General features: G+C 44.7%; 1 protein-coding gene across 29 annotated transcripts in view; it reads left to right on the forward strand.

Annotated features, from left to right (window-relative positions):
• The window catches only part of Dock9 (dedicator of cytokinesis 9), a 278,642-nt gene that overhangs the window by 172,826 nt on the left and 90,436 nt on the right, over positions 1-15,380 (forward strand). For all 29 annotated transcript variants that reach the window (XM_052732426.1, XM_052732428.1, XM_052732430.1 and 26 more), the window contains exons 16-27: positions 1,783-1,862; positions 1,952-2,139; positions 2,268-2,333; positions 3,536-3,628; positions 5,909-6,032; positions 6,340-6,461; positions 7,264-7,350; positions 8,052-8,141; positions 9,614-9,729; positions 10,255-10,324; positions 11,172-11,297; positions 13,595-13,666. In XM_052732426.1, the coding sequence (XP_052588386.1) occupies positions 1,783-1,862; positions 1,952-2,139; positions 2,268-2,333; positions 3,536-3,628; positions 5,909-6,032; positions 6,340-6,461; positions 7,264-7,350; positions 8,052-8,141; positions 9,614-9,729; positions 10,255-10,324; positions 11,172-11,297; positions 13,595-13,666 (1,234 nt within the window). The remainder of the gene's footprint in view (positions 1-1,782; positions 1,863-1,951; positions 2,140-2,267; positions 2,334-3,535; positions 3,629-5,908; positions 6,033-6,339; positions 6,462-7,263; positions 7,351-8,051; positions 8,142-9,613; positions 9,730-10,254; positions 10,325-11,171; positions 11,298-13,594; positions 13,667-15,380) is intronic.

Consider the following 15,380-nt stretch of genomic DNA (forward strand, 5'->3'; position numbering starts at 1 on the left):
TCACCGTCCATGGAGGGAGCCAGGGATGACACTACCATGTCACGGTCCATGGAGGGAGCCAGGGCTGACACTACCGTGTCACCGTCCACGGAGGGAGCCAGGGCAGGAAGGGAAGCAGGTGCCATGAGTGAATTCTGTTTACTGGCTTGTTCCTCGTGGCTGGCTCAGTTTGCTCTCTTGTATAGCCCAGGACCGCCTGCCCTGAGGTTGCATCATCCCGTGGGCTGGGCCCTCCCACAGCAGTCATTAATCAAGAGAATGCTCCATAGACTTGCCTACAGGCCAACCTGATGGGAGCATTTTCTCAGTTGAGGGTCCCTCTTCCCATTCAACCCAAGCTTGTGTCAAGTTGACAGACCTCTAATCAACACAGACACTGAGCTTGGATGATCCTTGGCAATGCTGTGAAAGGAATGATTAAACAGGTGGGTTATGAAGAGCCGTGTGACAGCATTCTGTTCCAGGACCGGCCATGTCATGTTGAGTCGGTCACCTTGACCACATCTCTTCTAAATTGATTGGCTAAGCTGGTGCCACAGAGGAGTGCAACGCCCTTGGCACAGTGTGTTTGCCATGGTTACATGTGTCATCCCATGAGCGACTCAGGGATGTGAGTGAGCAGCTGTTTGATTGTTGGAGTCGTCAGTTACCACGTGGAAATGGAGGATTTAAGAACATGTTCTTGGCAGTATTCTGTGTAATATAACGTGGCCAGTGATGGTTACGAACATATACTATGCTGGTCAAGTATCTTCATGACGTGAAGCTCTTAGGAAGATCAGAGACTAGAACCTGGATTCAGGAGGAGTCAACTATGAATGGGTCAAACATAAAAAGATGAAATTTTATCAGAACAAAAATAAGTCCTATTCTGATGTCCCAATGTGTAAAGCACATACTAGTTTTCCAGAGGATTTAAGTTTGATTCCCAGCACCTACATCAGGCAGCTCACAACCACCTATAACTCAAGTTCCAGGAGATCTGGTGCTTTTGACCTCCAAGGGCACACACACACACACACACACACACACACACACACACACACACACCCCAAATTAAAAAAAAAAAGACTGTGTGGTAGCTGTAGATGGTTGAAAGAGGAACATTTTCCTGGACTCTTGGTGAACAAATACTTCAGAGAAGGGAATTTTGTCACCTGTGGGGAACGGGGCCTGGTGTCACATGATTGTGTTGGTTTCTTTGACAACAGTAGCAGCTCTTCTCAGTGACAATGGGAGACTCTCTATTAAATGGCGTCAGATGAATGACAAACGAGTTTCATTGATTGTCTATTCCATGCCCAGCATTGATGTGGCTTCTGGTTCTAAATGCAGATTATTCCAAACAAGCCTGGTATCTCCGTGGTGAGGCTGAGGAGAAGGGGGCTTTCATTGTAATTATGTGGTGATATTGTATCATCGTAACTATTTGGTGATGTTCCGTATCCTGACCTGTGTGGTTGGGCTGCGGAGCACTTCAAATCCTGGAAAGAGTCTGAGCCCCAGTGTGCACTACAAAACACTGGCTTTGAAGACTTAGCACATTGTTGTATTGATGACATTCCAAAATGATAATATTGTGCAAATGTTGGGCTAAGTGAAATGCCATATTTTTACCTGTTTTTAATATTTTTCATGTGGTTGCTACAAAGTAGAAATGTGATTTTTGCAACTGGTGTTATTATATATATTGTTATATCCTTTTCCTGAAAAAGCCACTTGAGAATTTAGACTTCACAGTTAACCTCCCTCATAATACTTGATTTCCTCTTTTGTTTGTAGACCTGAGAAGATGGCCAAACTCCCAGTGATTTTGGGCAATCTAGACATCACGATCGATAACGTCTCCTCTGACTCCCCCAGTAAGTGTTCAGTTCTGTGTAATAAGCAGCCCACACTGTTGTTTAGTTGGCCTTTCCTCTGCTCTGTACTATTTGGGATTTCTTTTCAGATTATCTGAATTCATCATACATTCCCATGAGGCAATTCGAAGCCTGCAGTAAATCTCCGCTCACCTTTGAAGTAGAGGAGTTTGTGCCCTGTATACCCAGACACACCCAGCCTTATACTGTCTATAGCAATCACCTTTACGTTTACCCGAAGTACTTGAAATATGACAGTCAGAAGTCTTTTGCTAAGGTGAGTGCACAGACATACACATCTCCTTTACAACTTAGCTTTTAGGTTCTTTTATAAATGTGTATATATGCTGCGTTTTGTTGCCTTTTTTTTCCTCTTACATCTTTTTCTCTTGCATACCACTGCAGGCCAGAAATATTGCTATTTGCATTGAGTTCAAAGATTCCGATGAAGAAGATTCTCAACCTCTGAAGGTTTGTTTTTTAATATATATATGTACATATATTTAATATATATATTAAAGATCGGCACATTTTAATTTTAATTAACACAAACTCAAACTATATGGTATTATACTATATAATGGCCTATGCTAAATGTCATAGAATGTGCAGGTTGATTCTTGGTCCTAATTTTAGGACTGTATGTTTTGCTGTTCTTGTTGGAGTAGGATCTCTTATGTGTGCATGATTCAGTAAGGATGTACTAAATACCCACCGTGCATCAGACATTGTCTTGGTGTGAAGATCCGTGCTGTGAGTGAGTGTGAAGGTAGAAGTCATGATCCACCACGGGATCTTCATTAATTAGCCATTAAAGAATAGCAGCAATGTTGTCTGTTGTCGGAGGCCAAGTTGACTGATGATGTTCCCTGGCACCGTGGCATGCCTACTTTAACCCTTCCAATTATCAAACAGACCTTTCAAATAGATCCACTGAGTTCCATAATTTCCAGCTTCTAAGATTAATGCACAGACTTTGAATGGCTCAGTGCTACATACTTTAGTAGAACTGAGTTTCAAATCCAAGCGGTCCAGCTCCAGAGCCTAAATTCTTTACAGTGTTAAAATGACTTTCCCAGAGAGAGGGAGACAAATGTCCAGACAGAACTAGTTACTCTCGAGGTAGTTGAGTTTAGGTTGGGGTTGATGGAGCGCCTGCCTAGCACACACGGAGCTCTGAGTTCTGTCTCAGCACCTCATAAAGGCAGGCATGGCAGCACAAGCCTGTAAGAGCCACACTCCAGCAGTGCAGGCTGGAGAACTTCTGGCCACACAGGGAGTTCCAGGCTGGGCTGTGAGACCCTGGCACAAAGGGAGGGAACAAGAGAGGGAAGGGAGAAAGCGGGTGGGAGAGGAGAAAAGAAATTTACAGTTTACTGACAGACACTGTCGTGGAAAGAAGGCTGCCTGAAATGGAAGGCATTGAATAAGCTTTTTTTAAATGTATTTATTTTAATTTAGACAAATATAAATGTTTGCATGGAAAAATGGAAGGGGTGGGCCACAGGCTGGGGAAGGTCTGGTTTCCCAGGACCCCAGAGTTAAAGGCTCGAAGACCTGGGCTCTCCCAGGCAGACACAGCCTGAGAAGCCTCTTGCTCTGTAACACATCTAACCAATTTCTCACTCCGTCACCTGAAACCGAGTGTTGGTTTTTGCTGTTCCTCCTTTTAGTGCATTTACGGCAGACCTGGTGGCCCAGTGTTCACGAGAAGTGCCCTTGCTGCGGTTCTACACCATCAACAAAACCCAGAATTCTATGATGAGGTAATGGTGTTTTCAAAGAATGACACAATTTCACCAGTCTTAAGAGAAACATGAAACTTTTTGCTAGTTACAGCAGAGTGCAAGAAAAGCAGCATTCCCTGCTGAAATCACAGCAGAATTGGTGTTTGTTTTACATGATTTTTCTATTTAACATCTTTGTTGGTATAAATAAAACCACAAATTACAAATTAATAAAAGAAAATTCTTAATTGCACCTTTAGTACCATAGTTAATATTCTAGCAGCACTCTTCAAATTCATCCTTGAGTTGATATCCCTGGGAGGCCTGCTCTTTCCTGAAGAGAAAGGGAGGAGTGGAAGGAGCGGAAAACTTTGGAGGATGATTAGATTTTAAAAAATATAACAACAAAAACCAAATTTATCCTTGAACATAGGACTGTTGAACCTAAGAATGATCCTGTTTATTGGTGGATTTTCTCCTATGGAATGGTTCACTCGTGAACTGCTACAGTCACGGGGGTGGCGTGCTCTTGGAGTGATCTAAACTTCACATGTGACTTTTGATTTACACAGAACTTAACTTAATACCCTGGTGCTGGCCGGAAGAGGCTTATCAATAACACAGCAATCAGTTAACAAATTCTATATGTTGTATAGTCTACATATGGTGAAAAGTACGTGAGAACCAAGAGACATCACTTTTTATTGCCATGTTCAGTTTGCAGGAAAGTGAAATTGCTTACGTTTTAGACAGATTCATGCAGCACTGAGCTCACTGCAGGATCAGTAGGAGGCGGCTTTTAAATTACAGTGTGTTCTACCATTGATTCATACAGTTGTGAGTTAGCATTCTCGCTTCGTTCCTTTTGATTGTGAAAGTTGCCAGCCATCTGTTTGATGCATACAATTTGATAAATCTTACCTCAATAATTGGTAAGTGTAGATTTTATGGTAACACATTGGCACTAAGGAGATGGCTGAATAGGTAAGCGCTTGCTCCAGAAGCAGGAGGACCCGAGTTCAAATCCTCAGCCCCAGTATAAAAAGTTGAGCATGGCCACGCATGCATCTATAATCTCAGAGGTGGGGGAAGGTCGAGATAAGAGGACCCCTGGCGTGTGCTGATGCCAGCCCACCTCAGGCTCAAGGAGATACCATGTCTCAAGGGAACTGGGGAGAGTACTAAACACCTTGCATCCTGTTGCCTCCTTGCACTTTGGGTATGTACTTATACCCACATGTGTGCATATACCACCCACATGTACTGCACATCACACATAGATAGCCCCCCAAGTATCACTTTTACATATATATATATATATATATATATATATATATATAATATACTCATGAGTACTTAATTTTTTGACATTTTAGGTAAAGTGGTTTGTGTATGAATTTTGCAAGTGACTGCAAATCTCCAGTTTCTCTCCAGCTCCCACCAAGCCCCGGCAGTCCCGCAGACCACATATAAAATAAACACACAGACTCTTATATTATTTAAACTGTTTGGCCTAATGGCTCAGGCTTCTAGCTATCTAGTTCTTACATCTTAAATAACCCATTTTTATAAATCTATACCTTGCAACATGGCTCGTGGCTTACCAGTATCTTACATGTTGGTACTTATGTTACCAGTATCTTACATGTTGGTACTCATGGCGGCGGCTAACAGTGTCTCCTGACTCAATCTTCCACTTCCCAGAATTCTCCTCTCTCCTTGTCCCACCTATACTTCCTGCCTGGCTACTGGCCAATCAGTGTTTTATTTATTAACCAATCAGAGCAACACATTTGACATACAGAACATCCCACAGCATAAATAAAACAAACAAAAACCCAGATTCTGCATAGGATCATGATGTGGCACAGTGAGAAAGTATGTGCTTAGTATATGTGAGGTGCTAGATTTAATTCTTAGTGCCAAAAACCAAAAGTAAACAAAAGTCTTCATATCTGAGACCCATATAGTTGAAAACCCTGTTGTCCAAGTTCAACTGTAGTTCATTGAAACCGCTGTGTGTGAAGAAATGTTCAGCCCCAGGTTCTCATGCCGACAGCTGTGTGGTTTGCATCGTGGTGCCTGTTTTCCCGTTTGCTTATGCCTGGAAGAGACATCACCCCTTCCCCGGATTCTAGTCAGTGTGTTCAGAATCCGTCTCTCCTTGGCGTCATTAACAGCTTGGGTGTGTCTACGTTTAATCCTAGGAAGGGTTTGGGGAACAGGCGTCTACATTCGAGTTGGGTGGTGTACACCCGCCTCCCCTGGGAACGTTTGCTGTTGTGGGATGTTAGGAACTTTGTTCTGCTGCCTTTGCAGATCAAGATAGAACTGCCAACCCAGCTACATGAGAAGCACCATCTGCTGTTCACCTTCTTCCACGTCAGCTGCGATAACTCGACTAAAGGGAGCACGAAGAAGAAGGACGCTGTTGAAACACAAGGTGGGAACCCGACTCTTCATTTCTTGGTTGTTTTGTTGTTGTTTTTTAACATTTGCATGTTGGAGTTTTTTATTATGTTTTGATTCTTAATATTCATCCTTTTGCCAAAGGGTTTCTAGGTGGGTTTCTAGGTGGCCTGATGCTATTGTGCCTGAATTGCATATGCAAAGAGACTCAGTCGAGGCTATCCCGAGGCCTCCCCATCACTTACTTGATTGATGGTAACAGTTGTTGCTCAGGCTTGCAGTGATTTCCCTTCAGAAGGAGTGAGCTCACAGTGGCTTTTCTTGTTCTTTGTTCTCAACAGTTGGCTATTCCTGGCTTCCGCTCCTGAAAGACGGAAGGGTGTTGACAAATGAACAGCATATCCCTGTCTCAGCCAATCTTCCATCTGGCTACCTTGGCTACCAGGAGCTCAGCATGGGCAGGGTATCGGATTTTAAGATTGGTTTGTTTTAACCCAGTTTCTTCAGAAAGCATTGAAGAATATAAAAACAGCAATAGCATACAACAGAAACGGCTCATGGGATTTTTATCAGATTGGTTTTCTTTATTCATTTTGAAGTAAATGTGTACAATTAGAAGCTGTTTCAGATGACACTCGATGCATTTTATAAGCCTGTACTGGTAGTGCCATAGCAGAGAGGTACTGGGCCTGGCATGAGTCTTTCTGGGAAGTAGCCATGCTCAAATAAGGATGAGTTCTCAGTTAGGTTGATATAGACCCCGAGAACCGACTCTCTTTCCCACATCGTAGTTCACTGTCTGGTGTCACCTTTATTGCTTCCCAGAGTCCTGAACTCAGGTCTGCCTAAGATACTCATGAAGCCAAGCATGGTGGTGCACACCTTAATCCCAGCGCTCAGGAGGCAGAGGTGAATCTGGGAGTGTGAGATCCGCCTGGTCTACTTAGAAAGTTCCAGTCAAGTCAGGGCTACATAGTGAGACCCTGTCTCAAAAACATATAAAGATACCGGTGAAGTCGGATTCATTTCCAGTGAAATGGACCGTCATCTCGGACAACTTAGAAAGCCCGGGAGGAAGGGCAGTGTGCTGAGGGGAAGTAACTGGGCAAACAATGCAAACACAACGGTATTGCTGCTGTGGCCAGGCACAGCTCTGCAGCCACTGGAGCCTTTGAGTCTTTAGTCCCTCCTCAGGGTCGTCCCTGATGGTTGTGTGCAAGCTGAGATAGCTAATCTGTTGGATCTTTCCCCATTCTTCTTTTCAGCATTATGGTCCAGAAATTAAGTGGGTGGAAGGAGGCAAGCCTCTGTTGAAAATTTCCACTCATCTGGTTTCCACCGTGTACACTCAGGTACGGGTCAACTATCTCATTCCAGTGATTACTCTGTGACCAAGTTGTCTGTGTAAAACAGAATCCTGGTGTCCTGTGAATGTATTATTACACTATAGGCCTCTATTTGAAAAAAGTACATGGGAGGTGCTTATGTGTGCTGATATCCATGAAAAGTAATTTATAAGTCTGTGACATTGTTCAACCGTTTTCCTATGCTGGAGGATCCTTTGGATGTCATTTGTACATGGTCAGTTTTATAATCTTAAATAGCATTCATGATGACTCAGTGGTACAGGGCACCCAGTACGAAATCATGAAAGTCAGAATTCAGATTCCATGGAACAAACAAGCCAAGCATCTCACCCATGCCCATCACCCTACTTCCAAGGGTATCAGAGACATGAGAGTACTAGGGCCTGCTGCCTTCCAGCTCTGTGTTCAAGGAAGAGAGCTCCTGCCTCAAAGGGATAGGCAGAGCAATAGAGGAGGACTCCCAATTCCTCTTCCAACCTCTTCATACACACTGGTGTGTGCAGTCCTACACACATGTACTCAGATGCACAGAAATGCATTCACACACACACACACACACACACACACACACACACACACACACACAGGCATAAATATATGCCATTCATGTTTGTTCCCTGAAGCAGGAGTCTCCTGTTTCTAGAAGCATATACTAACAGACGTTCTCCTCCTCCTCTGCCCCCCAGGATCAGCATTTACATAACTTTTTCCAGTACTGTCAGAAAACGGAATCTGGAGCCCAAGCCTCAGGGAATGAACTTGTAAAATACCTTAAGGTACCAGGTGGCTTTCTTAGTCCCTCTTTTAAGTGACTTTGGAAATAAATTGTGTTTCCTTTGTTGGTGGTGGGTGTTGTTGCTTGCTGCCCCTTGTAAGCTTGTGTGAGGATGCTCCTACCTGGATGCTCTCACAGTGGTGGCTTTGAGTGTCTTTAGATAGGGGACCAGAGTGAACTCAGAAATAGCTCTGTTCCTGCCTGCATGCTCGTCCCTGTCTCTCCCTTGAGAACACATTTTCTCCTGTGCTCACCTGACAGACCTTTGCTGGATGTTTGCCAGCTGCTAAGCACAGGAGAAGCTGTCCCAGCTTAGCCTGTTTGGTGCTACTATAGCAGAATACCTGAAGCTGGATCATCCTAAAGAACAGAAATGTATTTTTCTCACAGTTCAGGGGGCTATGAGAGGATCAAAGCAAGAGCTGGGTGGTAGAGAGGAGGAGGAAGAGGAGGAGGAGACAAACTCATCATTTTATAAGGAACCCACTCTAGCAGTCTCCGTGATCCATTCCTGAAGGTTGAACCCCCATGGTCTGATCACCTCTCTTTGGACCCTATCTCTTCTTGATTTTGCATTGAGGATTAGTTTCTATCACAAGCTTGGTGGAGGACACACTCAAATCCCAACAGTCCTGACCCTTAGAGAACTTAATACTCACTTGATGGCAGCCTCCTGGGTAGACAGAGGTAAAACACCGAGCCTGACACAGCTGTATGCGGGAGTTAGGTGTGTTCCTGGAGCCACTGTGTAGCATGGACAGCAGGACAGAGGAGACTTCAATACAGAATGATTATAGAAGAGTACTTTGAATACAGAGTCACTAAGTGGCATTCCAGGTGTAGGACAAAATAAGATGCAAGAAATGGAGTAGAGACTTATATTAGGTCTGATCAAGAGAAAACAACCTACATATTTAAAAAATGAACACACAGGGACATTATGACTGTTAGCTTTTCCACTTCCTCCAATTCAGTGACAGCTATGGCTGCTCTGACCATTCTTCTTGGTTACAGCCCCTCGTGATTCCTCTTCTGCCTCTCTGTGCTTTAAAGAGCTTTTGTAATTACACTGGTCCACTATAGACGCCCTGTTAAGGACAACTAGTTAATGGTCCTTCTTCCCCCTCACTGTGGAGCATCTTCACAGAGCCTGCAGTTTAGGACACAGGCATCCTTGAATGCCATTCTGCTTGCCCTCAGCTTTCCATGTATTTTAGAGGGAGTGCTTTCGTGCTTATTTGAAATGAAGTGGACATTGAAATGAAGTGGACATTGCCTTGATAAGCCAGTGGGGTGTGGTGGCATGCACCTGTTGACACAGGTGCTTGGGAGGCTGAGATGTGACGGTCACTGGCAGCCATGAATTCCAGTTCAGCCTGGGTCTACAGCAAGACCTCCATCTCAAAGAGAATAACTGAAATGAAATAGATTTTTAAAAAATATAACATGTGTCTCACCATTCCCTGTTTGTAGAGTCTGCATGCAATGGAAGGCCATGTGATGATCGCCTTCCTGCCCACCATCCTAAACCAGCTGTTCCGAGTCCTCACCAGAGCCACTCAGGAGGAGGTTACAGTTAATGTGACTCGGTAAGGGAGGGGGGAAGGGAGGGATGGATGGATGATGATGGATGGATGGATGATGATGGATGGATGGATGATGGATGGATGATGGATGGATGGATGGATGATGATGGATGGATGGATGATGGATGGATGGATGGATGGGCGGACAGACGGACAGACGGACGGATTGGATGGATGGATGATGGATGGATGGATGGATGGATGGATGGATGGATGATGATGGATGGATGATGGATGGATGGATGATGGACGGATGGATGGACGGACGGACGGACGGATGGATGGGTACATCCATACTCTTCTTCCCTTCAGTCCATCCATACCTGGAGCCTACCTGGGATGCTAGTATGTGATGCTCATTATGCTGGAGCGATGTCTTTTAACCTCGCACGGAGGCACCCCGTCTAACTCCTTGTCTGCTTGTTTGCTGAGTGCCAGTGGCATCATCCTTGTTCTGCTGTGAAGATAATGAAATGTCCCCATTTCCACATCACTACTCATTGCTTTATTCATTCCTGTGGTGTGTAGGGTCATTATTCATGTGGTTGCCCAGTGCCATGAGGAAGGATTGGAGAGCCACTTGAGGTCATATGTTAAGGTATGTAAAATAAATAAATAAATAAGTCAAGCTGCTACGATCATTTACAGCTGTGGCTCTCCAAGTTTCCTTCCAAAGACTTCTTTCTAACAAGACTTGTCATTTAAGGGGTGCATTCGGAATTTAATACCTACGTGTTCTCTTTGGTCTCCACTGCCAAGGCTTGTACCTGGACGAGGAGGAGCTGGAAAAGAGGCAGCCATTCCTTCATTTACCTAATTTTATCTTTTAATGAAGCAAGAATTGTTTTAAGTGATCTTGCGCATACGTCTTATACATTGGCAATCTTTATATGCCTTTTTAAACCACCTAAAATTCCCAGCGTCCCTGTTACTTTTGAGAATGGAAGGTTAACTCTGGCCACAATCAAATCAAAAGGCTGTGTGGAACAGCATGAGATATTGTTGGGATAAACAGCAATAGGTTCTTGATATGTAGTATTAAATAAGCGGAGTGACAAACACCATTCTAAAAAGTTACACATCCTATGATATGTGAACTTGGGCTTTGTGGTACTTTGAAAACTAAAATTTGGATTCTCCGGGACCTGTTAGTCTGTCCTGTGACACATTTCTAGAAGGTCCCATTACTGATGAATTGTGTGCTAGATGAGCTCTGAACTGCTGACGTGTATAGTTGCCATGTTTCGGATGGGTTCCTGAAGACATCTTAGACACGCTCTTTCTGTCACATAACGATCACCCCTCCCACCTTCGTTTCCATCCCTTCTCCCACCCTTGAATGTGCACCTCAGTCCCGATCTCTGTTCTCAGAAGCCTCTCAAGCTTTCTGCCCCTCAACTTGAAAGGACCGGTGAGTAAAGTCTCTTTCTCTTTTTTTTTTAAAGTTTGCCTATAAGGCCGAGCCGTATATTGCCTCTGAATATAAGACGGTGCACGAGGAACTGACCAAATCCATGACCACCATTCTCAAGCCTTCCGCTGATTTCCTTACCAGCAACAAACTTCTTAAGGTAACACTGGGACAACCAGCCTGGCTCTTCAGCGTTAGCACTGATCTCCAAGGGATGGGGATGCCTGTGTGGCCTGCGTGAGGTCCCTGGTCTCATCTTCCCTCCAAGGGATGGGGATGCCTGTGTGGCATGCGTGAGGTCCCTGGTCTCATCTTCCCTCCAAGGGATGGGGATGCCTGTGTGGCATGCGTGAGGTCCCTGGTCTCATCTTCCCTCCAAGGGATGGGGATGCCTGTGTGGCATGCGTGAGGTCCCTGGTCTCATCTTCCCTCCAAGGGATGGGGATGCCTGTGTGGCATGCGTGAGGTCCCTGGTCTCATCTTCCCTCCAAGGGATGGGGATGCCTGTGTGGCATGCGTGAGGTCCCTGGTCTCATCTTCCAAAACAGCAACAGATAACCGGCTAATGAGGGGCTGGGCTGGGAAGGTCGATGATGGGTACTGAGAGTTTCTTAGGAACAAGAAGCGCCCCAGTACTGCTGCACAGAACCATGAGAACAGAAAGCAGCAGTGTTCTGTGCGTGCATTCCTTTTTGTTTCTAGGAGGAAGAATTTTGAAAATTTTCACCATAAAGAAATGAAAAAATGTTTAAGTTGGATATATTTAATCTGAGTTAAACATACCAAAGCATTAAATGTTGCCCCAATAATGTATATAATTTTCATGTTGCAGTTAAGTAAATTGAGAGCTAGCCATGGTGGCACATGCCTGTGGTCCCAGCTGTCGGGAGTCTAAGCAGGAAGGATCATGTATTAGTCAGTCTTCTGTTGCTGTGATAAACACCATGACCAGAGGCCACTTAATGAGGGAAGTTTATTTCAGCTTTCGGTTTCAGGTGGTTAGAGCTCATTTGGTGAGAGAGACGCACAGCAGTGGGCAACAGGGTGGGGGTCTGAGCGAGCACATCTTCAGCTGCAAACACAAAGCGAGAGAGAGAGAGAGAGAGAGAGAGAGAGAGAGAGAGAGAGAGAGAGAGAGAATTGGAAGTGAGGCAAGGCTGTAAGCCCTCAAAGCTCACATCCAGTGCCATACTGCCTCCAGCAAGGCCACACTTCCTAAAGATGCCGTACACTCCCCAAACAGCGCCACTAACTGGAGACCAAGTGTTAATGCGTGAGCCCACGGGGAACATTGCTCTTTCCAAACCCTGTAGGTCCCTTGAGTGCACAATTTTGAGACCAGCCTGGTTAACATGAACTGTATCTGGGAATTTTTTTTTTAATTTTTACTAATTAACTATTTTCAAAAGCCAATTAATGAAAACCAGGTATGGTGGCTCACACCCATGATCTCAGAATTAGGGAAACAGGCAGGGGATCAGAAACATCCTTCCTTACATGATGAGTTGTGATCAGCATGGGCTGACACTCTCTCTTAAATATATTCATTTAATATATAAATAACTTTATATATTATTAAATGAAAATATAAAAATGTAGGGAAAGAAAAGTTAAATTTCACAGCCTAATCAGCTAAGCCTATTTGTGTGCATTGATAGACAGTTACCACCAGCAACACTGTTAAATCTGAGTGACCAATGTAGCTGAAGATTTTCCTGTGTCCCGCCTGGGCCACAGCTGCTCAGACCCAAGTAAACACACAGAGGCTTATATTAATTAAAACTGCTCAGCCGTTAGCTCAGGCTAACTATTGACTAGCTCTTACACTTAAACTCAGCCCATTTCTGTTAATCTACATGTTACCACGTTTTCTGTGGCTTTACCTGTGTGCCATTACATGCTGCACCCTGGCGGGCTGGCATCTCCTGACTCAGCCTTCCTCTTCCCAGAATTCTTTTTGTCTGCTTATCCCGCCTATACTTCCTGCCTGGCTACTGGCCAATCAGTGTTTTATTAAACCAGTGTACAAAAGGATTATCCCACAGCAGACCAGAGTTAGTTCTCCAGGTCCCAGTTTGCGAGTTGGGTCTCAGATGAGAGCCGTAAAGAATGAATTAGCGTATTCAAAGTCACGTTGTCCCTGTATTGAAGTCGGTGGGGGACACGGATAAAGATGGCAAAAGCCGTGTCACTGAGCAAGAAGTTGACAGAGGAGAGACTCGGTGAATGATCAGTGCCTCTGGCTGGAGAGATGCTCCATCTTCCAGGGGCCAGCTGTGTGTTGTGTGTGCACAAGGAGCAGACGTCTGCCACCTGCCCCGGATCTGATGAGTGTCTGCCAGAGGTCTGGTGTGTTTTAAGGTTGACACTTGCTTCTCTTGGCTAATCCTATCAGTGTAGGAGAGGTCACCTCTTTCCTAACAGTGCGTCATTTTGTGTTTTCTCCTTTTCTTTTAGTACTCGTGGTTTTTCTTCGATGTGCTGATAAAGTCCATGGCTCAGCATTTGATAGAAAACAACAAAGTGAAGGTCGGTGACTCCATTGGGGGCCTGCTTGTTGTGGGAAAATGGCTTTCATGGGGTTGACAGGTCACACCTATTTATGTTTTCTGTGTGCCAGGGACTCCCAGGATTATTTTATGTGCTGCACAGTCAGTAAAACATTTTGGCTTCACAACAGTCCTGTGAGGGAGTACAGTTTTTACATAAAGAAACTGAGGCTAGAATGTTTGAATTATTTGCCTCAATCCTGCAGTTAATGAGCGGAAGGACCAAGTTTGGAAACACGTCCAGCTCCAAGGCCTTGGTTCCTGGCTGCTTACGAGGTTATTAAATCCAAAGAAAATTACATCTTTTTCTTTGACTAGCTTAGAAATCTTCAAGCTTTTTGAATTGGGACCAATTAAGCATTAATGTAAAATGCCAGCATCTGGTGTTTATTAGGTGTCTTAACCATGGTAGATATTTCTGTCTACAGATGGTTGAGTCTCACCAGCCACCTATCCTCCAGAACCAAACAATAGGCCCTGATGTGCTCCTTCTCTTTGGGGCAGATATATGTAGTCTTAAATTTCCCCCTCCTTCAGTGCTCCTTTTGGGGTACTGGGTATGTGTGTTTCTGTGGCTGTGTCCCTTGGTTCCCACTATCACATTCCGTCCCTTGGTTCTCATGAGGCTCATCCCCAAACAACTGGTCTTGTTTCCAGCTGGGTTAGGATGTGGCATTCTGGCTCTCCGAGGCTCACAGCTGCTTCTATGAAGTCCTAATGTAGGACACACACTGACATTGTCACTCTCTGTTTAATGACTAGAGGAGCTGCTTCTGAGACAGGAGTGGGGAGTTGTCCTGTGACAGTAAATTGTGGCCTTGTTGCAGCCGAGGGTGTGACTGGAGAAGCTTGAGAAGCTTGTGCGAGCATTGGGATGTAGGGCTGCATGTGACGGGCTGCATGTGATGGGGCTGCATGTGATGGGGCTGCATGTGATGGGGCTGCATGTACCCTTTGGATACGTGTGCTGTGTATCAGAAAGCCCTGAGAGGGGACATCAGAGGCTCAAGACCTTGGCCTTTTTGCTCAAGGGCTCTGGTTCCTCAGAGGAATCCTAGGCAAGGGCCACCAGATTTTGCTGAACAGAAGGTTGGTGGCCCAGAACCTGCAGCCGTACCTCACCTGTTGAGCAGGCATTGATCCTCGCCAGTTGGTCTCTTTGTTTGTTTGTTTTTCCTGTTTCAGTCCAACTTAAAGATTTTGATATTTAGTGCACAAGGAGATGGCAGATGGAAGAGGGGGGGGTGTGCTTGCCTTGCACAGAGATGTGCACCCTCTAAATTCATGCCAAATCATGCTGCCAAGGAAGAATCAAGCAGTATGCAGCCAAATGTGCGCTCTTACACATACCATTTGATTATATTATTTTTCAGTTAAACATATCATAAGTGCAACAGGATTATAGCCTGTAGATTTTCCATTGTTGCCACTGGATCAGACAGTAGACATTTATTTCCTCAGAGTTCAGAAGCTGGAAGTTTTAGGTCAGAGTTTCCATGAGGTTGACCTCTCCGAGGTCTCTACTCTTTTTATGGATAGTTGCTTTGCCTGCAAAGGTTTATGTCCTGTGATGGATGACACCTGTCACGTTGGATTATGCCCACCCTGATGACATCATTTTGCCTTAGTTTCTCCTTAAGATCCTGTCTCCAAACAGTCCCCCACTGGGATATTTCTGGAGTGCTACAACCTAA

Source organism: Peromyscus californicus, unplaced genomic scaffold, assembly GCF_007827085.1.
Source record: "Peromyscus californicus insignis strain IS unplaced genomic scaffold, ASM782708v3 Scaffold_12__1_contigs__length_115047231, whole genome shotgun sequence".
Classification (NCBI taxonomy): Eukaryota; Metazoa; Chordata; class Mammalia; order Rodentia; family Cricetidae; genus Peromyscus; species Peromyscus californicus.